The following is a 25104-nucleotide window of genomic DNA, read 5'->3' as shown; positions in this document are numbered from 1 at the left end:
CCACCTGGGATCACTATCTTCCTGCCTAAAGTACGTCCTTTAGAATTTTCCTTGGTGTAAGTATACCAGTGTCAAAATCTCTCCATCTTTTTGTTTCAGTTCTAGATTTTATGTTTGCCCTTATTTCTTCTTTATTCTTGAAGAATATTTTAGGTGGGTATAGAATTCTATGTTGGTAGATTTTTGTTCTTTTAACATATTGACTTAATCATTTTACTGCTTGTTAGCTTCCAGGTGGCCACCAAAAGTCAGATGTCAGTCTGTTGTTCCTTTGATATTAATCTGTCTTTTTTCTCTGCCTGTTTTTTAAGATTTTCTCTTTGGTTTGATTTTCTGTAGTTTCATTATGATGGGGTGGATTTCCTTTTATTTATACTGTTTGGCATGTGATGAGTTCCTTGAATATGTGGGTTTGGTTCTGGAAAATTATCAGCAATTATCTCTTTAAATTTGCCTCTATCCCATTCTTTCCCTCCTCTCCTTCTGAGATTCATTTTTACCTTATTTTAGGTCTTCTTACTCTATCACTCATGTCTCTCATCCTTTCTTGTATTTTCTTTAATTAATTTATTTTTTGGTCTTTCTGTGCTGTAGTTTAGATAATTTCTTTCAATCTATTTTCCAATTTACCAATTCTCTCTTCAGTTGGGTCTAGTTTCCTAATAAACCCATTTATTAAATTGTTAATTTAAGTTATACCATTCTTAGTTCTAGACATTCTATCTGGTTCTTTTAAATATCTACTGTATTGCTTTTTATAGTTTCCTGTTTCCTGTAGATCAAACTGGCTTTACTACTAAGCCTAAGAGTTTTATATTCTGTGTTTGATAATTCTAATCTTTTAAATCTGTTTATGTCTTTGAGCTGGTTCTTGCTCAAGGTATCTTATTTCCTTGTATGTTTGTTTATCTTTGAAGAATGCTGGCCATTGTGTTTGAAAATAAAGTTGTTAGAAATAATTTGAAGCCAACTTAGATGAAGTCACCTTCCTTCCAGAGAGGATTTTTGTTTGCTCTTGCTCATCACCAGTCTGGAACCACTGTAATCTGAATTCAGGGCTTTAAGGTGTCTTGGATTATACAGGTGATGTTAAGCCAGGCTGCCAATCTGAGAAGAAAAGAAAGCGGGGGGGGGGGAGGGAAGGAATGAAGGAACGAAGAAAGGAAGGAAGGGAGGAAAAAGAAAACAAAAGAGAAAAGAAGAGAAGGAAGGAAGGAAAGAAACTGAATAAAGACAGAATTACTGTTAGTGCATTCTTACTCTGAGGATAAAGCCAATCAGGACACCATCCTAATAGGTATATGGAAGAATGAGTGTTAGACTCCCATCTTGAGCTGCAAACCCTTGTCTTTAACTTCCCTTCCCCTTGTCACATGTGGTCATCAAAACTACAGCTCAGTTAGCAGTTGTTTCTTAACATATCAACAAATGCCCTCAGAATCAAAGTTGCTTTGAGTGAGTCACTTAACTTCTTCCAAGACTTTGGATTGGTAATTCCTCCCTATCTAGTTGGCTCCTTATGGCTTTAAAATTGTGATTTTTATATTTTATCCAGAGTTTTTGTTTTCCCAGTAGAAAAGCTGATTTACATTTCCTAGCTTGCCATTTCAGGAGTTATTATCTTATATGTTAATAAAAAATATCAAATCAGAAAATAGGGAAAAAGAAAATAAATAATCTGAAATACCACTCTCAGAGATAGCCAGCATTAAAATTGGAGTAAACATCTTTTCAGAATTCTATGCATACAGTCAAACATAAATTATTCTACATAAACATAAACCTATATTACTAGCTAGTCTAACTTTTGCTTGACATGATCATTTTCCATTGTGATATTATCATCTATAATGTTTACATAATAATATCTAACACTTATTGAGTACTTATTATGTGCACGGGCTTTCAATGTATTAATTCATTCAATCTTTGTCACACTTTCTGAAATAGCTTTTATAGATTATGTAGCTATTTTAGAGGTTTTTAAAACATTTTATATATTAGGAAACTTAGGCAAAGAGATGTTAAATGATGTGATCAAAATCATACTAGTAGAGCCAGATTTAAACTCAGACAATCTGACTCCAGAGCCTATGCTTGCTTATAAGAGATACACAGTGCATAGTATTCCACTGTATGGATGTACTTAATTTATTAAACCAAGCACCTCCTCATGGATATTAAATTATTCACAGGGCTTTTCTTTTTTTTACTATTATATAAAAGTAGCTTTTAAAAAATCCTTGCCGGGCTTCCCTGGTGGCGCAGTGGTTGAGAGTCCGCCTGCCGATGCTGGGGACACCGGTTCGTGTCCCGGTCTGGGAAGATCCCACATGCCGCGGAGCAGCTAGGCCCGTGAGCCATGGCCGCTGAGCTTGCGCGTCCGGAGCCTGTGCTCTGCAACGGGAGAGGCCACAACAGTGAGAGGCCCGTGTACCGAAAAAAAAAAAAAAAAAATCCTTGCCGTACATCTTAATGTACTTGTTTATTTATGTCCTCAGAGAAAATTCCTACAAAGAGATTGCCCTATCAAGGCTATATACATTTAAAATTTTACATTTTGGTACATATTGCCAGACTGCATTCCAGAAAGGTTTACCAATTCACAGTCCCTCCACAGTTTATAAAACTGCCTTATGCATTGTCATCCTTTTTAGCACCGAGTTTTGTCAATATTTTCCTTCTTTGATGTGCTGAGCATTATTATTTGCATTTCTTTTCAAACTGTGCTATTGAACTCTTACTCTCTAGTGAGCTATCTGGATTCCCTTTTGTTGATCTCCTCTACACAGCCTTGGCTTTGTCCTGCTTTTTTCTCTTCATCAGTTTGTTCCATGAAAAATTCAAAAATTCTTTTTGGTTATGTTTCCTTTCAGAACAGAAAGCAATCTTTCAGGATGCAGGATTATTCAGAATCTCTCCTAAACCATATTTTCTGATTAGGATACAGCTATCTGAGTGACAAAGATGCTAATTTCAGAGCTGTAATTCTTTTCCCTCTTTATGCTCCAGAATCTGCTCACTTCACTTCCTTTCTCTTCTTTCTAGTCAAAGAAGCTGAGTGATTGGCAGTATCTCGACAGTTTTTTCCCAAGCCCATACAATCTTCTATTTACAGTGTGCACGCTTTAGAGAATGCAGATTTAAACCTGTTACACTATTAAAGGTGACTAGCATAGTCCATCTGTTGGGCTGCACCCTGCAGGCCTGCAAGCCCTGTGCTTGCCCAGCCTCAAGACCAAAGAAAGAGCCTGGAGTCAGCTACAGAGACATCAGTGGTTTAACAGGTAAGGGGAGCTTACATGTCTGAAGCAACATCCTGGAGCAACACCCCACCGTGTGTGGCAGACAGTGGGCAGGGTACGGCAGTAGTCTTCACAGCCGGGGGAGAGGGAGGTTACCAACTATAGGGGGAACTGACATCAGGCTGGCTCATCAGTTACCAGGGAAACCGGCAGAGGAGCATGCCCCTCACCACCCCTTTAATAAACTATCAGATAGAGGGGAGATGGTTCTGATCTAAAGATTAGAACAATCACTAGCTGGGGCAAGTATGTAGGCATTTACTGATTAGGTTCAATGATTTAGGGGGAAGGTCACCTACGTGAGTGGGGTGTAGGTGAAGCAGGGACTGGTCCGGCAGGGGATGTTCAGAGAGCAAGAAAACAGCCATCTTGGGTGGCCTGATCGTACACCATCTAAGAGCTATGTTACAATCAAAGAATTTCAGCTTAGCAACCAAAACAGAATTTTCAAGGTAGCCTACTGGACTTCCTTCCTTCCTTCCCTCCTTCCATCCACACACATTTATCATTTCTTGAACACTACGAAGATAATACATATTTCAAAAGATTAATTCTTAAAATCCCACTTTGTCTTCCTTCTACTTCTTATATATTCCATATCCCTCCCCCTTGTATCTCTCTTCCAAAATTCCTCCCAACATCTTGCCTGTCACCTCTTCTTTCCCCCAAATCTGCATCTCTAAAGCCCAAAGAATACCTCTAAAAATGGCAGAGACTGCATTGGAGAGCAAGGAAGAGCAAAGAGCTGAGCAGAGGAAACTGAAAAACCAGATTCCTCTTCTAAAGGAAATGGAAATGCTGGGAAATGGGAAAAAATTATGTGCTAATAATTTTTGTCCTATCAGAAAGACAAGTGCACAGTGTTTTAGTATGTGTCCAAGTACTTTCTGGTCCTTTCTTTCTGACATGCTGATGGGCAGGAATGATGATGTACAGGTAAACTCTGCTGCGGGGGTGGGAGTGCTCAGGACAATGAAGTGATCAGGTGCAATTTCTTGCCTTGGGGAAGAGAGGAGAGTCAGCACAGCTCTCACAATAGTTGTCACTGCTGTTACAGGGAGCAAATGCCATGGAAACAAACAAACAAACAAAAATTAGAGATCAGAGAAAGGGGTCTCCAAAATTCCTGAGCTCATCATGTTCTAAACTATGTCCTTTGGAACACTAGGTCCACATTTAGGTATTTAGAGAGGGGGGAGGGAGGAGGAGGAGAAAGAAACTATAAAGAGTTAATTTTCCTTACTGCAGGATCACTCAGAAACGTTAATATTAATTACATAACTCTAAGAGGAAGAGACCATGAAATACAGCTTAATGTTTCTTTAATTTATTTGACCACAGAACTCTTCTTTTTCTGGAACCCCTAGTTTTTACAAGATACTTTCATAAGAGGGGATATATTTGTATTTTTGCCTTCATTTTTATAGATGAGATGTGTTGTAGTGCCACATGTTTTATTTAGTAACAATGTACAGAATGACTGTACAATAGGATGCAAGGTATGTCTTTATGTTTAAGATACTGTAAAACATTAAAAATTAAAATTTTTCTAACAGATTATTTCTGACAATTATTCTTACAGATAATTATCAAGAAGATACTGAAAATCACATCAAGATGAGAGTGAAATTCCATAATATTATCATCCAGAGATAATCCTCTTAACATGCCACATATCTTTTCCCTGTATGTGTATGTGTACGTAAGCATGTGAATGTGTACACACTGCTTTTCAGAAAAATTAGGGTCATACCTTGTGTGAAACTCTGCATCTTACTTTTCTATTTATAATGTTTTGACTATGCTATTAAAATTTTTCAAAGCTTTATTTTAAATGGCTATTCCTTCAGTTGTATGACTGGACCAAATTTATTTAACTATTTCCATTTCACTGAACATCTAAGTTATTTCTAACTTTTCACTATTATAAATAACACCATGATGAGCATCATGTGTATAAATCTTTGTTTTCATCTCTACTTATTTTCTCAGGATAGATACGGAAAAGTGTAATTGCTCTATTAAAGGTAAGAACTACTTAAAGGTTTTGATTACATATTACCAAATTGCTTTTGATAAGGACTATTCCAGCTCAGTATTATCAATAGTGTATAAAATAGTCTGTCTCACAACATCTCAGTAAGTGTTTTTATGGCATTGAAATTTAAATTTATTTACTTATTTAATAAGAAATACTGTGCATAAAGCAAAATTTAAAAAAAATTTTAAACACAGTGAAATTTTCCTCCCAACCCTATTTTCCAGGCATCCTCCTCCCCAGAGGCAACTGATACTCCTTGTGAATAGGACTTTGTTAGCAAATATATGTAAATACATTCTCTTCTCTCTCTCAAAATCTTATTTCAATTAACAATATTGCATGGATCTCATTCCATGTTAGGATATAAAGGATGTTCTCATCTATTTTAACAGCTGCTTTACATTCCATTGTATGAGATGTACTACATTTTAAAAAACCAATCCTCTATTGACAGACATGTGCTAATACAAAAAAAAAAAGCGTACAATTTCACATGTGTGCAAAAATAACTAGGCCATGTACCTAGAAGTAGGATTGTTGCTTTAAAAGGTGCAATTAATAACTTTGCTGGACTTTAATAAAGTGCTGTGTGGAGATTGTGCTATTTATATTCAAAACAACAGCAGTATGAGAGAGCCTGTTTCCCTACACTCTTACCTGGTGGTGTGTTGGTAAATGATTACCAACTGACTTTCAGGGAAGAAAAAACTTGATTTGTAGCATATGCCAATTTCCATGATATAAATAATACTTTCGTCATTGCTGATTTTTTTTTTTTTTTTTTTTTTTTTGCGGTACGCGGGCCCCTCACTGTTGTGGCCTCTCCCGTTGCGGAGCACAGGCTCCAGATGTTCAGGCTCAGCGGCCATGGCTCAGGGACCCAGCCACTCCGCGGCACGTGGGATCTTCCCAGACTGGGGCACGAACCCGCGTCCCCTGCTTTGGCAGGTGGACTCTCAACCACTGCGCCACCAGGGAAGCCCATCATTGCTGATTTTAAGCTATCAACATGAAGTCACTATATGAGGAGTTGGGAGGAGATGTCCAGTATCAGCTCTTACACTGTCCTCACCCACACAGCATGTTAGCAAACATTTCAATCTTCATCATCTGACCGTGAAAATTAATATTGTGCATGAGATTGAGTATACTTTCATATATTTAAGAACATTTCTTTTTCTAGAAGCTATTTATGTCTTTTGTTTATTTTTCTATTGGGTTAGGGTCCTTTTCTTGCTTATTTGTAGAAGCACTTTAAATATAATGGTTATCAGTTTCTGTATGGTTAGAGTAGCAAATATTTTCCTTGGTTTATTTACAGTTTGAATTTACTTATGATGTTTTTGCATGAAGAAATTTTTACTTTCCTATAGTTATATTTATCTCTTTTTCTAAATCTCCACCAGTTGCATGTTGTACTTAGGTTTTCTCTATCCTAAGATTAAAAACACAGTAAAACACATATGATTTCTTCTCATATTTTCATAATTTTATTTTTTATACATAAAATCATAGAAACTTTTTCTTTCCTGTGTTTCATTTTGGGTGGCACATCATCTACGTGTCCATTAGGTCAAGTTGGCTGATAGTACTGTTCAAGTCTCCTATATATTTACTGAATTTCTTTTGTGTGCTAGTTCTATTAATTGAAATCTTCAACTTCATCTGTGGATTTGTCTTTTTCTCTTTTTGGTTCTATCAATTTTTGCTTCATTTTTTTTAAAGGTCTGTGATTAGGTACATATACATATAAGACTGTTACTTCTTGTTGATACTTTGAATCCTTAATCATAATGTAATAGCCTTCTTCATTCCTGGAATAGTACTTGTCCTGAAGCCCACTTTATCCTATATTAACACAGCCACTCTAGCTTTCTTTTCATTTGTGTTTATATGGGACATCTTGTCTCTCCTTTTACTTTTAATCTATCTCTGTCTTTATATTGAAAGTGTGTTTCTTGTAAACTGTTACCAAGTTGACTTTTATTTATTTTATAATCTGGTTTTTAATTTCAATCCTTAGACCACTGATATTTAATGCAATTATCAATACAGCTGGGTTTATATCTACAATATTCCTATTTGTTTTCTATTTGTCACATTTGTTCTTTGTTTCTTTGTCCTTTTTCCTGCATTCTTTTGGATTAATTGAATATTTTTTAGTATTTGCTCTAAGGTGTACCATCTATATCTCTAATTTATCACAGTCTACCTTCACATAACATTGTACAAATTGGCATATGATTAAAGAATCTTACACCAGTATGCTTCCATCTCCCTCTTCCTATCCTTTGTTCCCATACATTTTACTAGTACATATATTATAAGCCCTACAGCCCACTGTTGCTATTTTTGTTTTAAACAGTTATATTTACAAGACAGTAAAAATTAGAAAAAAAAATTCTTTTATATTTACTCACATACCCATATTTACCATTTCCAGTGCTCTTCATTTGTGTGTGTGTGTATGGCAGGGGGGTTTCAAATTTCCATCAGAAACCACTTCACTTCTGAAAAGCTTCCCTCAACAGTGTTTTCTAGAGCAGATCTGGTAGCAATGAATTTTCTTAGCGTTCATTTGTCTGAAATTCTTTATTTTACTTTCATCTTTTAATGATGTTTTCATTAGGTTTAGAATTCTAGGTTGACAGCTCTCTCCCTCACTTTAAAGGTATCATTTGAATGTATTTTCGACAAGTCTGCTGTCATATTTTATTTCTCTATATGTAATGTGTATTTTTACTGTGGATGCTTTTTACCTTCATTTATTTATTCCTTTTCTAATGGAATTCCTTCTCTAATCCCTTCAATTATTTACCCTTCTCTAATGTTCTTCCTTTCTTTATGTAAATTCAAGCTTCTGACCTATACCATATTCCTTCTCTCCGAAGAACTTATTTTAACATCTCGTGCAAGGCAGGTCCACTGGCAGCAAATTCCATCAATTTTTGTTTGTCTGAGAAAGCCTTTATTTCTTCGTTTTGAAGATATTTTCACAGGACACAATTCTAGGTTGGTGTTTTATTTCTCTCAACACTTTAAATATTTCACTTCATTTTCTTCTTGCTCACATAGTTTCTGAGGAAAACTTGGATATAATTTTTACCTTTGCACATCTATAAGGTGTTTTTTTTCCTCTGCTTTCTTTCAAGATTACTTTCTTTACCTTTTAAATTCTGCAGTTTGAAGATGATTTGCCTAGGTGTAGTCTTTTTGTTTGTTTTTTTGAATGTGTGGATTTGGTGGGGGTTGTTTTGTTTTGCATTTATCCTGCTTGGTGTTCTGTGAACTTTGGATCTGTGGCTTGGTGTCTGACATTAATTTGGCAGAAATTCTCAATCATTATTACTTCAAATATTGCTTCTGCTCCTTTCTCTCTTTCTTTTCCTTTTGTAGTCATCCCACAGTTCCTGGATATTGTTTCATTTTTTCAGTCATTTTTATCTTTGCTTTTTAGTTTCGTGAGGTTCTATTCATACATCCTTAAGCTCAGGGAGTTTTTTCTTCAGCTGTCCCAGTCTACTAATGAGCCCAGGAAAGGCATTGTTCATCCCGTTACAGTGTCTTTGAATTCTATCATTTATTTTGATTCTTACTGAGAATTTCTATATCTCTGCTTATATTACTCACCTGTTCTTGCATGTTGTCTCCTTTTTCCATGAGAGTCCTTAGCATATTAATCATAGTCATTTTAAATTTCCAGTCCGCTTGTTCCAACATTCCTTCCATAACTGAATCTGGTTCTAACATTGCTTTGTCTCTTCAAACTGTGTTTTTTGTCTTTTATATGCCCTGCAATCTTTTGTTGAACACCAGACGTACTGTACTGGGCAAAAAAACCTCTGGTAAACAGGCCTTTAATTATGATGCGGTAAGACATGAGGAAAGGGGAAGAATCCTATAGTTCTGTGATTAGGTCGCAGTCTTTTCATGAGCCTGTGACTGTGAACTTCACAAGGGCTTCTCAGTTGTTTTCCCCTCCTAGGTGGGACAGGATGGCTAGAGAGGGCTGGAGTTGGGTGTTTTTCTCCCCCCAGGTTGGTTAAGCTGTAATAAAGCCCCAATAATTTAGGCTCTGGTAAAATATTTTATCTTAAGGGCAGACTTTGTTGAGAAGAGAATGTTCTGGCATATCTGAAAATGGTTACTTTTCTACTCCCCTTACCAGAAGCATGAGGGATTTTTCTCCAATATTCACCATGAGAACCTGATGGGGCTCCTGGAGGTAAAACCCAACCAGTATGTTTCTTCTGGTCGAGGTTTATTGAGCTTCTTGGATCTGTGGGTTCAACATTTTTTCCAAATTTGAAAAAAATTTGACAATTTCTTGAATTTTTTTTTTTTTTCTGGCAGGTAATTCAGTTACTCTCACATTAATTTGACCCGTTTGAAGTACCTTTTAGAAGTTCTTTTTAAGAGGGCTTAGAAGAGCCCTTGTTTCAAGCTCTTTTGCCCCCCTTCTAAGGCTTGGCCCTTTTGAGGTCTCTACTCTTTTTTTTTTTTTAACACTTTTTTTTTTGTGGTATTAAATGTCTTTTAATTCAACAATGTCTCTCTACTCTTGCTGGATATTAGTCAACACTCTTCAGTCCTGTGTGAGCTCTGGGAATTGCTTATTTTACAGTTTCCTTGTAATTACTTTACTTTGTCCAACTTTGTGGGATGTTTTCCATTTCTCTCCTCTTACATTCATGTTTCTCCTTAATTCTTTGAACAGAGCACGCACAGACTGCTAATCAACCAAAGACTCACAAAATCCCTATGTGCACTTCTATAGCAATTAATCCTTCAGGAACAGAAGCAGAAGCAGCTTTATCTACGTTTAATGGGGATAGAAGGAGATGCAGAACTGTCCTTGCCCTCAACTTCTAATTTCTCTAAGATTCAAGGGACCAAGGGTTATTTTTAATAAATGTTCTCCAAAATATTTATGTCTTGAAGATTTAGACCTAATTCCTAAAAACAAGCCATTCAGGACCATATCTAAGTTGCTTTATATCCAATATTAGTTCTCTGGCCCTTGCTCTATATAAAGCAATGATTACATGGTGAAGGGGGTTAGTATTTGAGCACAATAAATGGCCCAGCTTTTTAAAGTTATATAAAATCTATTGTGCACTCTATGCCTTTGTGAATAGGGCTTAGACTTTAACCTCTATAATGTAGTTGGGTCAATTCCCACCACTGCGTGACAATGAAAATATTTAGGGGTAACAAAACAACACTGCTCATCCCCTCCCCTTGCCTCCTATCACTCAGAACAGAAACGCTCACAAGGACTATATTATTACAAAGACCTCTTTCCACATCTCCAAATGTCTCTTGGGTTATCCAAATCTTCTTATGTCAACAACCCAACAGCCTATTCTCCTCTGACCTGTGAGCAGGTCTGGCCAGGGCATATCAGGATTTTGGAAAGAGAATCCACTGCCAGAGATACCTCAGCAGCAATTCTTAAAGCTATTTTGTCTAATAAATGGCACAGAGCCAAATCCTGATAGCATACTCAGTCCTGATCTCCTTTCTGCTGAAGATAGAGAAATTGGGAAAATAGTATTTTATGAAATGAGATAGTGGAAAGGAAATAGATTATACATAATCACTTTAAATGTTGGTATCAGCAGAGCTGGAAAAATCCCCTGGCTAAATCCCATGGTGAAAATCCACTAATTTTGAGGGGATTAAATCAACTGAATAATTTTGGATGGGCAGATAATAGAAGCATCCATTCTTACAGTTAAACTACTCCAGGGAAGGAAACTTAATTTTTAAGTCTCTGGCAAAGAGTGCAAGTAGAATTTAGTATTTTTTAAGCTACACAATTGGGACTGATACAGTTTACATTTCTATAACCTCTGCACGCCAGTCGTGTTAACATTTTATTCAGATACAAATTTATACCTTAACTATTATTATCTGGAAACCATTAGATGGTAATCTCCCATTTGCCTTATCAAAAAAGAATCCAGGCATGACTGTACCTGGTTGATATAATAATCCCTATAAAAGATTTCCTTTCCCATTTTCAACACAGTGGCAAAACTCTGAGAATAGTATTAATGTTTAGCAGAGGATAGTGGCCTGTGGGGTCAGTTTCAAGCTATGAGAAGTGCAAAACTTTCTCATTTCTCTTGCTTACAAGTTTATGCCTGCTTAGCTGGAGAGAGAGAAAATTGGCAGAAGATACCGGTAGGGAGGAGAAACAAAGGATATCTCACTGAGCATATTACGAAAACTCTTCCCTTAGCAACTGCTAGCAAGGGCCTCCAAAATGCAGAAAAAGCTGTGATGAGGAGTTGGGAGCTCCTTTTGGGGCAGAGAGTTGTGTTTCATTTTTACTCTGCATCCTCAGTGCCTAGGGCACAGCACGTGATACATGATCAGTGGTAGAGCACTGGGCAGCCCCCTCTCTGAGAAAAAATGTGCTGCTCCCTCTTTTCTTGCTGAAGTGATGGACAAGAGACAAAAATGGACCCAGATGGGTCACTCACTCTTCCTCTTCTGAAAGACACGTTTTCCCTCATAGACTCATCCTTTACCTTTACGGTCAAAGTGTGAAGTCTTAATTGTTTTTACCTGTCTTCATGTCTTGTGTGAGAACTGGGATATTTCCCAGAAGAAGGAACAGCATGAGGTAGGGAGACATGAGATTATGTAGAATGTTTGTGACAGTATTGTATCTCTCTCTCTTTCTCTTTTCTTTCCTGTTTCGGCTGTCAAGTGTGAGTGCAGAGGTTAGAGTGAATCATAGTCCTATGTTCATGGCATACTATCATAATTGGTCTGTTCAGGTTTCTCTCGTTTCATTTATACATCTATTACTTTTTCCCATAGACTGGCTTTTAGCTTGTGACATACTAAGCCTCCCACTGATAACAGATGACCCCTGTAACAAAAGGCCACATACTTTTTTTTTTTTTGGAAATCATTTGTATAAAGACATCTGAGGGGATTACAAGGGTTAAGATTCTGGAGAAAGACTGAAGAGAAATGAACTAACCTTCCGTAACTTCTTTTTCTCTGGAGGCATTTGTTGATTTTGGCCAAAGGGCAAGCACCTGATTCAGGCTTCACCTGAGCAGAGTGAGAGAAACCAGAAGAATTTTTTGGCAGTTGCACAGGGCTGAAAATCTGAGCGGCCTCAAAACACCTCCAGTTTTTCCCAAAGACTTCTGCCAAATTCTGAAGTTTGTGAGCCAAAAAGCCTAAGCAGAAAGTTTTTGAAAAGCAGAATGGACTTTGGGGTGTTCTCACAGTGATGAAGAAACAAAGAATAGAGCCCAAGACTTACCACGATGGGGGAAGGGGATCAATGACCATACCAGAAAAGATTTAGAGAACAATACCCTAGGAGTAGGGATGAACCAGAGGTAGACTGAGACTGACAAAAATCTCAAGTAAGCATTTTCTTAGCTCAGTCCCTGATTGGATTAAGCCATCAATCCCCATTCTGTAAGTCTCACAAAGGAAAAAGTAAATTAATTCTAGTGAAAGATAATACCATTTGAAGCCTCAAAAATGTTTAAAATCTACAATGTCTAGTGTACAATAAAATAAAACTAGAGTTGAGAAACAGGGAAGTGACTGACAATCAAGAGATAAAACAGTCATTAGAAGCAGACTGAAAAATGAACCAGACACTGAAGTTTGTAGACAAGGGTTTAAAAATAAATGAGATTAATATAAAGATAAAATGGGAAGAAGGATGGAACTACTGAATGGAAACAATGAAGCATTATAACAAAGAATTTGAATCTCTATTTAAAAAGACTCAAATTGACATTCTGGAACTGCAAAAAAAAATCTCAGTGGCTCTGTTTTTAGTTTAGAAGGACTGAGCTACTAATAAACCCCATCCTCCATTAAATAACAGCTATATGCTCTGAAAAAAAAACAAAACAAAGGGGAAAAAAAACTATCTGAAGGCTCTGAAGATTGAAAAACACAGGCCTGTTATAAAGGAGTTGAATCTTAGAAAAGTGGTCGGCACAGAATGAATTCCATTTGTGTCACTTTACCCTGAGGGCAGACCACAGACATGGTGGCAACATTGCCGGGTCACTAAAACTCCAATAGGAAAAGCCATCAACATACTGTTGAGAGAAAGCAGGGCTAGATGCATGGGAAAACCACAGCCACTGAAGAACAAAGAGGGAACCTTAGAAAGGAGAGTTGGAGAGAATTACACCTAAATTCTGTGTGTAAACTTAGCCCAAGTCTATGACTGATCAATGTATCATGTATGCTGGGGAGAACTGGTAGGAGCTTGTAGATAAAACTTAGAGAACTAAATTGAGAACCAAGTCACCACCCACCCCACGCAAGACTGTATGCAATTTGAGTCTAATTATTAATGAGTATGATCCCCTTTGTTCCAGCTCTTGAGGTCAGAATGAGCTCAAAATCATGCTTTAGCTGGGGCTGTCAGGATTATCACAGGATCTGAATCATTAACAGGAGTCTGTTGAGACTCGCATGAATTTAACTACCACCAGTTGTGGAAAGAGGGTTCAGAAATACAGCTTTAGTCATTAACTGATCTGTCATTTCCCAAACCCCTACTACTTTTCACACTGATCTGGCTCTCTGTACTCACCCACATGCCCATTTCTTACCTTAGCAGGATATAAATATGCAATAGAGACTTGTCCTGGGCTCGTAGAAAACACTATTTCAGTTCCTGGACTGTGGGAGGGAGATACCCCACAGAGTCTTGAGACAGGCACCATGCTTTGTGTGCTGCCAGATCCCCAGCAGCTAGCACAATGCCTGACCCAGAGTAAGCGTTTGCTTAATAAATGACCACTGAATTGAATTTATCTGAGGCCTTTGGAGTAAGGTTCAGTGACTTCACCCCAGTTCCCTCCAAGGACATATTTTTCCTGCTATCTGTCACCCATAATTCCTGACTGGGAATCCCTCAGGCTTATGGTAGAAGAATAGTGGCTATATGGATACCAGGGCCTTCAAATACTTTATACATATAAAGGAGGAGCTCCAATTATTTTCAATCCTCGTGCAAGATTCAAAATTCTTGCTGGAATCCACATAAATTGTGTTCCTGGGTTCAGGCCACATCTACTTTCCAACAAGTGGACAACAGTATGTATTAATCAAAGTTATGCCTACTGGATTTTCCTGCAATTTGTCTTTCAAGGTACCTTGAGTGGGACCATTACACTGTAGCTGATCTATCCAGCATTTGCAGCTGCCAACATATCCAGCAAAACCATCTGCAACTGGGTCTGAATTTTAATTTTCCCTCTCAGGTACCTGGTCACAGGGAACTTTCCATGAGGCTTCATGGATGTGGTGGGCTCTGGCCTCATAAACATCCCTTCCATCCAATAACGGAATGCTTCTTGGTTTGCTCACAATTACAGATAGAGCAGATAGTATTCATGGAGGGGGGTGATTTGGATCATATGGTCACTTGGTGCCCTATGTCCAAAATCCACCAAAGCCCAGCAAAGAGCCAGGAGCAATGGTTCAAAGGAGAACAGTTACCTGTTAAAGGCTTTGCTCCAAAATCTTAATGGCCTCACCACAGAATCGAAACAATACTCCAAGTTGCTGCAGATACCACAAGCCCTTCTGGAATCTGCTGGGTCATAAGCACCAGTGCCTGGACCCACTGGAGAGCCCCCTTTTCCTTAAGATCTACTCAAACCTCACAGCTTTTTTGCCGCATGGGAAATGCAGGCTAGGTTATCCACTAAGTAGAATAAGAATATGCTTAGGGGGAGAAAGAGAGAGAGACAGAGGAAGAGAGGGCTGTTGATTTATTCACCTTCAAAGAACTTATCTTGATATTTTGAAATCTGAAAATTTACAAAGAAATTCTTAATTTTAACAAATATCCTAATTGTGCCTTTTCATTAGCTGGAATTTTATTTTGGATTACTTAGTAGGGAAGCAAAATCTTCTCAGTATTTAGGTCATCTAAAGGTCTTAATCAGGTAGCTATTGAATGGGCTAGAGCAGCCACCCTAATGAGAAAAATTTTACTTGCAGAATCCAAAGAAGCCCAGCAAGCATTAAGCTCCCTCTTTGATGGATTGGAACACAAGATTCAGCAACTTATTTGGCAGGTACCTGACAACTAACCAGATTCCCACGTATTTAATTGCAGTGAAAACTCCCTATACTTTCATGGATGTAGCTCTTTCCCACTGACATGTGCATCTTTTCAACTTTTCAAGCAGTAAGCAACCTAGTTGAGGGTTCACAAATCCTCTACAGTTTACTCCAATAGAGAAGTATTTTCTGTGTGCAGCAGGATGTGAAAAAAAGTTTGGGAGGCACTGAGGTAAGTGATGTATTTTAACAAACAGCAACGTTTGGTAAAAAGAGTTAACATTTTGTTAGGGGATGTGTTGAATTTTGCTCTAGCACGCTCTGATCAGGGAAAATTATGTATTTCCAAAAACATATTCTGAGTAAACAGTAAACAATTCTGTAGAAAATACTTTAATAATAGTTAATCCAGGGACTTCCCTGGTGGTCCAGTGGGTAAGATTCCACGCTCCCAATGCAGGGGGCCCGGGTTCAATCCCTGGTCACAGAACTAGATTCCGCAGGCAGCAACTAAAGATCCCATGCAGCCTAAATAAATAAATATATTTTTTAAAATAGCTGATCTAATTCTTAAGGAAAGCCTAAGCCCTGTGCCTATTCGGCCACCACATCCATCACCATTCAGTGGGGAGAGTCACCAATCTTAAAGCACAGGAACAGTTAATCAGGCTCTAGAAAGTTTGCCCCTATAACTTAAAGCTTTTAATGATAGAGAATGTCACTTAAGGAGAAAAGAAATCTAAACTATACTCCTTAAGTCCTCTAGTCATGCAGCCTTGTATTTTGGACCCAAAGTGTCTTGCCACTTGACTGAGAGGCCAGAGGGTGGGGAGAGTCATTTTACCTCTGAACTCCCAGAACAGTGTCTAGAACCACGATGTTTACAGAATCCTTGATCAAACCATAAACAGACGTTTGGCCTTTTCGTCCTGGGATTCACTTCCTGGATCTTTAAGGTTCAGTTTTCAGTTTCACCTTTTCAGTTATCTCACCAGCACCGACACATAAAAGGTGTGTTTTTTTTTCTCTTTGAGCATAAAAATTATAGGGGAGAAAGATCACAGTGAGATTTACAGTGCTAAAGCAAAACAGCCAAATAATAAGTGACTGCACACACCCCTGTTAAAAATGTGACCTCTGGGGGTTGGGGGAACATAGTCACACAGGCCCTTCCCATCCCTCTGTGTGATTCCCACAATGCAGGGAGAGCCTGGCAACCTCATGGAGGTCAGAGAAAGGAGACACCAAAGTGCCTTCAGTCTCATTTCTTCCTCCTGGTTCCCCTCACCGGAAGGAGCTGAGAAGATATTACGCTGAGCACTTTCTTCCAAAGTGGTACCTTTTCAAGCCTTCAAGTGGTCATAGAGTAGTGGCTTCTTTATGTTCTTATACTCTCAACTGTAGGACCTGGTCAGCCCTGGGTACCTTTTCCTATGGGGAACAGGCCCCAGAATCCTTTTAGCTGTATTCAAATGAAAGCTAATAGATAACCTTTAAAAACAGTACACTATACCTAGCTTAGCCTTCACTCACAGACTCTGGGAGACAGTGGAATAAAACTTTATGAGGCCCTTCTGTGAATAGTCAGCGAGGCACACATTTCCTTGATCTAAGAGCTCTGGTGGAGTGTGTGCTTTACTGCTTTTTTGTCTAAAATAGAAATTTTCAGAATGTTTTTCATCCTAAAATCCCTCTGCATTGATATTAGGGTTACTTATTTCAATGTAAATTATTAAAATTTCAATTTTTTCAGCTTCAAGATATAGAGAGCAAAAGTCCTTGGACTGAGGTAGCTGAGTGAAGCATTTTCCTCAGGCACAAAATTTAAGGGGACTCTGCAATCAAGGTAAATCATATTATAATGCATTATTTAAAAAAATCAAAATTAATGCAAAAATTTCATGATGAATAGAATATCAAAATTTTAAATAAAGACAGATCAGTAATAGTACTGTTCTGAGCTATACTGGAATGTGAAGCAAATGAAAACTCAGCAATATTTTGTTCATCATGAACACATGACATCTCTTCACAATGTACCAAGAGAAAGTAATGGTTGGAACCAGACTCAAGTATGACACATGCTGGAACTATCAGACAGGAAATTTAAAACATCTATGGTTAATACTGTTAAATGCTGTAATAAAAAATGTTGACACTATAAAAGATCAGATAGATAATTTCAACAGACAAATGGAAACTATAAGAAAGAATAAATGGAACTTTAAGAAATAAAAAACACAGTAAAAGAGATGAAGAATGCTTCCAATAAACTTATCAGTAGACTTGACACAACTGAGGGGAAAAAAAATCAGTGAACTTGAAGATAAGTAAATAGAATTTATCCAAATTGAAACACAAAGACAAAAGAGAATGGAAAACAAAAACAAAAACAAAAATCTAGAACAGACATCAAAGAGCTGTGGGACACTATTAAATGGTGCAAGATTAGAATCCCTTGAGAAGAAGAGAATGGGTCAAAGTAAATATCTGAAGAAATAATGGCAGGGTTTTCCAAGATTAATGACAGACACCAAACCCAGTTCCAAGAAGCTCAGAGAAGACTAAGGACGATTAAAATAAAAACGAAAAGTCCCAGACCCAGGCATGTCATAGTCAAACTGCTGAAAACCAAACACCAAAGAGAAAATCTTGAAGGCAGCCAGAGGAAAAAAGACGCATTATCAATAAGGAAAGGAGGAAAAGAATTAGAGTCAATGTCTTATCAGGAACCAGGCAAACAAGTAGACAATGGAGTAAGATCTTAAGTGGGCTGAAAGAGAAAACTGTCAACCCAAAATATTCTATGAATTGAGCACTATATACTAATCCTATACACTACACAGTGACAAAGTTGGGTTTGTCCCAGAAATGTACATTAGGCTGAACATTCAAAAATCAATGTAATCCATAATATCAACAGAATACGGGAGAAATAAAAACATATTTTCCTCTTAATAAATGCAGAAAAAGCACCTGTCAAAATTGAACATTCATTCATGATAAAAATTCTCAGCAAAGAACTTTCTCAGTCTCATGAACAGCATATACCAAAATTTAAAGTTAACATCATAGTTAATGGTTGAAAGGTAAGAAAAAAGGCAATGTTGTTTGTTCTCATCATTTCTAGCTAATACTGTCCTGGAGGTCATAGCTAGTACAATTAGAAAAAAATTGTGGAGATCAGAAAGGAGGAAGTAAAACTGTCATTTTCCCCAGACTACATGATCACATGTGCAGAAAACACAAAGGAATACTCAAAAAGCTACTAGAACTAAGAAGTGAGTTTATCAAGGTTACAGGATGCAAGATTAAAATACAAATATCAGTTGTATTCTTATATATTAGCAGTGAACAATTAGAAAATGGAATACAAAAAACACCATTTAATATAGAAGTAAAGGGCTTCCCAGGTGGTGCAGTGGTTGTGAGTCCGCCTGCAGATGCAGGGGACACGGGTTCGTGCCCCGGTCCGGGAGAATCCCACGTGCCGCGGAGCAGCTGGGCCCGTGAGCCATGGCCGCTGAGCCTGCGCGTCCAGAGCCTGTGCTCCGCAACGGAAGAGGCCACAACAGTGAGAGGCCCGCGTACCGCAAACAAAACAAAACAAACAAACAAAAAATATAGAAGTAAAAATGAAATCCTAAGGAATAAATTTAATAAAACAAATATAAAACTTGTACTTTTAAAATGACAAAACATTGCTGAGAGAAATTTAAGAACTGAATAAATGGTAATTCACTATTGTTAAGATGTGACTCCTTCCCAAATTGATCTATAGATTAAATGCAGTCTCAATCGAGATCCCACTGGCTTTTTTTTTCCTTTGTAGCAACTGACAAGTTCATTCCAAAATTTAGAGAGAAATACAGAGGACCTAGAATATTTTAAGCAGTCCTGAAAAATTATAGTGAAGTTTATTTCATGACTTATTATAGAGATACAGTTATCAAGTAGTGTGGGTTTGGTGTAAGGATAAACACATACATGTTTCAAACAGAGTCTAGAATAGACCCTCATAATCAATGGTCAAGTGATTTTGACAAAGGTGCCAAGATAATTCAATGAGGAAAAGATATGTATCCTTTTCAACAAATGATGTTGGCAAAACTGGATATCTGTTTAGAGAAGAAATGAACTTTGGCCCTTACCTCACATCATTTATCAAAATTGCCTTAAAATGAATTATAGATTTAAACATAAAAGTTAAAACTAAAATACTTTAAAAAGAAAGTACAGGAGAAAATGTTTGTGAATTTGAAGACGGCAAAGATTTCTTAGGACGCAGAAGGCACAAACCGTAATAGAAAAAAATTGGTAAGGATAGACTTTTTAAAAATTAAGCCCTCTGCTTTTGGAAGGCAAGCCACTGACACGGAGAAAACATTTGCAATAAATATGTCTGACAATGGAATTGTTTCCAGAAAATACAAAGAACTCTTATTAAAAAGACAACCTAATTAAAAAAATGAGCAAAATATTTGAAAGGACAGTTCTCAAAAGAAGATATTAAACAAGCACATGAAAGATTGCTCAATTATCTTTAGTCATCATCGGAATGCAAATTAAAACCACTACATACCTAGAAAAGCTGAAATTAGAAAGACGGACAATACCAACTGTTGGTGAGGACGTGAATCAATGACAAGCCTCATAGATGGATGGTGGGAATGTAACATGGGACAATTATTTTGGAAAACAACTTGGCAATTTCTTATAAACAAACACTTCCCATGTAATTCATTAGTTCCTAGGCATTTCCACAAGAAAAATGAAAACATGTGCTCTCCCGAAGACAGACACAAATGTTCACAGCAGCTTTACTCATAATGGCCCCAAACGAGAATTAGTCCAAAACCCATCAATAGATAAACAAACATTTTGTGGCATATCCATGCAATGAAATACTCTTCAGCAATAAAAAGGAACGAACTTTGGATATATACAGCGACATGGATAAATCTAAAAAATATGCTGAGCAAAAGAAGCGAGACACGAAAGAGTACACACTGTATGCTTTCCATTTACATGAAATTCTAGGATAGGCAAAACTAATCTATAATGACATAAAAGGAATCAGTGGTTGCCTGGATTCAGAGGTGGAAAAGATTGATTGCAAAGGAGCACATGGGGTCTTTTGGGATGATGGAAATGTTCTGTATCTTGACTGTAATGGTGGTTACCTTTGTGTATACATTTGTCAAAACGTATTGAATTGTACAATTAAAATAAATATATTTTATTGTATATAAACCGAATTTCAACAAATTTGACTAAAAATATAAATCCTAGTTATTTTTATATTTAGTTTTCAGACAGCTGGATCTCAACATCCAGAATGACACATTGCAATGGAGTAAGTTATGCCATTCTAAGGCCTGAACTCTAGCCAGCTGCTGGACCAGAGGCCTGGGACCACCTTCCTTTCAAAAACAGTAACATCCCAGGTCTAAAGTCCACTATTCTGAATGTCCCTGCTTATAGAATCCTATCCTAGCTGTTAGAAGAGGGTGATGAAGACTTGGCTAATAAAGAAGTCCCACGAAGAGCTATTGTATCCCTAGAGCTTAGCACATGCCTCTTGATTGAATAAATAAGACAAAAGAAGAGTACAGGCATGCCTCATTTTATTGCGCTTTGCTTTATCGAGCTTCACAGTTTTGTTTTTTTTGTTTGTTTTGTTTTTTACAAATAGGAGGTTTGTGGCAACCCTGTGTTGAGCAAGTCTATTGGCGCCTTTTTTCCAACAGCGTTATTTTAAAATTAAGGTATGTATATTGTTTTTTTAGACATAATGCTATTGCACACAATATACTACAGAAGAGTGTAAATGTAACTTTTATATGCACTGGGAAACCAAAACATGTGTGTGCTTCGCTTAACTGTGATATTCACCTTACTGTGGTGATCTGCAAGTGAACCCGCAATACCTCTGAGGGACGCTTGTATTAAACCTTAGATCTCTAGAGCAGTACGTATGCAAGGACTGAGAGAGTCAGGGGTGGAGAGAGGGAGGCAAAGCAGTGGCCCTGAAGGAAACCATCAAGCCAGGAAGCACCTCAGTACTGGCTCTTGGAGCAAGCCCAGGTTATGAAGCGTACAAGTAGCTGCACAACCCAAGCATTTGTAAATCCTGGCAGTGTCCTTCCTCACTGATTTCACTGGGCCAGGTAAGTAGAGCCATCCTCACTGTAACAGAGTCCCCAGTGAGGAAAATTTTATTTCCTGGGTACCTGCAATTCCCAGCAAGACGCATCTCCAGCCAGGGCCAGCCTGCAAAGTGCAACTCGCATTTCATGGTTACTCTTTGCAGAGAACCTGGCCTCTCCCAGGACGCTCACAGGCAGGCCTGTTTTCTCTTGCTTCCCACCACAGAGGTGTATGCACACCCGAAATCAATTAATCAGCATGGGCTCCTTCCCAATGACAGCCAACAAAGACAGTCTAAACATGGCTTGACTTAACTCACACTGCTCTTGCTATATCCACATTACCCCTTGGCTCATATGTGACCCATCTGTTGGTGAAAAATTAATGACACAGTATGTCACATATGCCCATACATTAATTGTAGGATTCAAGCTAGAAGTCGTGCTTTGGAGAAGCTCCAGAGGAGCACGTGGAACAGGCTCTGTTGGCGCTCCCTCACTTAATAAAAGATTCCATACCTTGGTTCCCTGGACAAACATCTGATCAGAAATAGCAAAATGTCCTGCTAAGTAAACCAACATGATAAAGGAAGATCTTTAGGACAATTAAGCAGCAGATGTTGGAGGGGAGTGATGGAGAGGCTTTATGTGCGGGTGTAAGACCACCTCAGAGAAACCTCAGTAATGCTTTGAGGAGGGTAGGACAAAGAACATTTTGCTTTGCCCCAAAAGCCTGAGGTGCTGCAGATTAACAGGTGGCCAATTACCTTCAGGAGAGTCAAACCCCAAACTCAACGTATTTGACAGACTGCTAGTTGCTTTTCCAAGGGTAACAGCATGAGCAGGAGAATTTTTTTGATCCCCCCAAACAGACTCTTCTGAGCTACTAGGTAAGGGACAACCATTTTCGGGGCATTTCCCCCCATCTCCCGAGATGGCAGTTTGTATCGCCACCCCTTCCCACCCCACTTGAAGAAGCAATGCAATGCAATGGTTAAGGGTTTGTACTGAGGACCATGAGACCTCCTCTCTGCTCCTGGCTCTACCAAGAAGGGGCCCTGTGGCCTTAGGTAAGTCACTTACCTTCTCTGAGCTTCACAAGTGGTTAGACCACTTGGTATTCCCCTAGTTCCTTCTGGGTCTTTTCATGTTTTCATTCAGTCTTTCAGAATGTTCTTTAGCTTGTCCTCTTGAGGCAACCATTTACTTGGTCTCCCAGTTAAGGGTCAGTGCTGCTGTTTGACCTGCCCTTGGAGCCAACGCTGGTGTTCCCAAATGAAATTTGATCCATTTCATTGAACAAACGAGTGGATAACCACATGCATAAATACATTCAGGCTCCTTCCTGCATCTCTGTGGGCTGCTATTACTTCCATCAAACAGGGGTGTTCAAATTAACTGCAACTGTGCTCACTCAGTCCTTATTCAGGACCTTCTATGTGTCAGGCATCAAAGTAGGCAGGTGCCTGCAGTGATCAAAGACAGATGACAAGATCCAGCCCATAAGACACTTTAGAAACTTTAACTATTTCCTGTACCTTGTCTGTGACCGCACACCAACAGTTGGTGAGTATGTCAGTCAGGGTCCAATCAGGAGACGGAATCCAAACAGTGATTTAAATAGGGGAAGTTTAACATAAAGAATTATGAAGTTGTGATAAAACAGTAACTCTAAGATATGAGAACGTTATAGGGTACCACAGGTTTGAGGGAGAGCCCAAGGAAGACTGAATTTGGAAGGGGATCCCCCCACCATCTCAAGGCTGGGGTTCATACCTGGTTAGAGAAAGTAGTTGAAGTCTACTGGATGGAGAACTTTGTTGGTTTTCCCAAGACAGAGCTGGTCTACAGTCACTGGGAGAGCAGCAAGCAACTCTCTGGCAGGTAAGTAAGCTCCAGCCAGTGACCAGATGTGTCCAGCCGCAGAGGGAATGGCACTGTTCGTAGGAGGCTTGGGACACCCACAGTGTCAGAAGGGCAAATTGGAGAGGCAGGGGGCATGGGTGAATCATTGTCGGGGGGCCGCTGTGTGGGCACACGGAGGAGCTGGATAGGACACGCAGTGTCTGTGTTGGGAGAGCCACGGGAGAGTGCTCACCAGGCCACGCCAGGCTGCAAGACTGCAGAGGACTGGGTGCTCTGGAGCCCTGGCTGGGGCAGAGCACCACCTGATGCCCTCACACCTACACCGGTGACCAATGGGGCAGCTGGTGGGACCTGCAGAAGCCTCTTCCTCCTGTACTGTCCCCCTAGTGCCCTCCACTGAGAAAGCTTGACATGGTGCTCTCTGTAGAGGAGAAGAACTGGAAGGAATTCCAACCATTATTGCCAAGAGGCAAAAATGGACATCAACAGAGCCTTAAACCGGGTGTCAGAATTCTGAGCACAACTTGTGTACTCTCAGGCAAGTAACTTAGATGTCTCCGTTTCAGCTTATTCATCTACAAAATGGAAATAATGCTTGTCCAATTTACTAAACAATACTGTGAGGATCAAGTAAGACGAGGAGTATGAAGGGCTTTGTAAACTGTAAAGTGCTTCACGTTTCTAATGGGCATGGCTGTTAGCTGTATTCAGTATTCCACGTGCTGTCCCTCCAAGCTGCGTGATGTTCCCCTGGTATTAAGGCCGAAGACATGAGACCTTGTCTTATTTCTTTTGAATCCCTGACACCTAGCACACGAACTGGCACAAAGCAGGCAGTTAATCCGTCTTTATTACCAGACCTATACTCTTTTACTTACTAACTGATGGTCACATTAAGTGAGGAGCTGAAGCTTAAGGTAAAGATGTGTCTGACCAAGCAGGGACAGACCGTAGCTCCTCAGAAGGGGCCCCACTGGTATTTCCCCATCTTTCAGCCAGAAAGCTGCAGAGGAGTCAGTAGGGAGAGCCCCTTGGCCCCCTGATCAGCCTCTTCCTGAGGCCCTGGGGCAATGCCTTTATGGTGTTATCAACTCAAGGAGCTTCCAGAGGACCTCACTTGCCGGCCTATTAAACAGTTGGTGGATAAACAGATGTATAGATGAATGAATGAAAAAGCAGAGTTGCCCAGCTAGGGTCTTGCCCATATGAATATGATAACCATAGGGTTACTAAAATCCATTTTTTTGTTAAATATAACACCTTAACATACACACATGCACACAATCCTTTGTCCATTCATTTCTCCATTACTCCCTTTAAAAAAAATAATAAATGAAGAAATTGGGTACGCATGCAAAGCAACTGCTAATTTACTCATTGATTTATTGTATTTTTGGAGCAGAAACCTCACAGAATAGAGCAGAGCTCTGTCTGGACACTGTGGGCACTGCTATCCGAGGTTTGAATCTGTCTGAGGTGTCTCTCTCTGCATGAGGGGTAAGCTCCTGGTCATCTGCGGCTCCCACTCTGCCTACTCTGGGGCTGCTACAGATTCATGTGGGGAGGAAGCTGGGAACAACTGGAGGGGATGAAAATCGAGGACATGCTGATTGGCCTGGGAGAGGAACTTCCTGCCATCGGCCACTCCTCTCCCACAACGGCAGTC

At 39.0% G+C, this 25104-nt stretch overlaps 1 protein-coding gene across 1 annotated transcript in view; it reads right to left on the bottom strand.

Annotated features, from left to right (window-relative positions):
- COMMD10 (COMM domain containing 10) overlaps positions 1 to 25104 on the bottom strand; it is a 218387-nt gene that overhangs the window by 21645 nt on the left and 171638 nt on the right. The window contains exon 7 of the mRNA XM_089909191.1: positions 1 to 25104. This exon is cut by the window's left edge and continues 21645 nt beyond it. Coding sequence (XP_089765317.1) covers positions 24970 to 25104 — 135 coding nt within the window. The 3' untranslated portion in view covers positions 1 to 24969.

The sequence above is a fragment of the Delphinapterus leucas genome, chromosome 3 (genome assembly GCF_059928025.1).
Source record: "Delphinapterus leucas isolate spDelLeu-1000000601 "Yukka" chromosome 3, BTC_Dleu_Yukka2, whole genome shotgun sequence".
NCBI classification, from domain to species: domain Eukaryota; kingdom Metazoa; phylum Chordata; class Mammalia; order Artiodactyla; family Monodontidae; genus Delphinapterus; species Delphinapterus leucas.
This window is presented reverse-complemented; position numbering and strand designations above follow the sequence as displayed.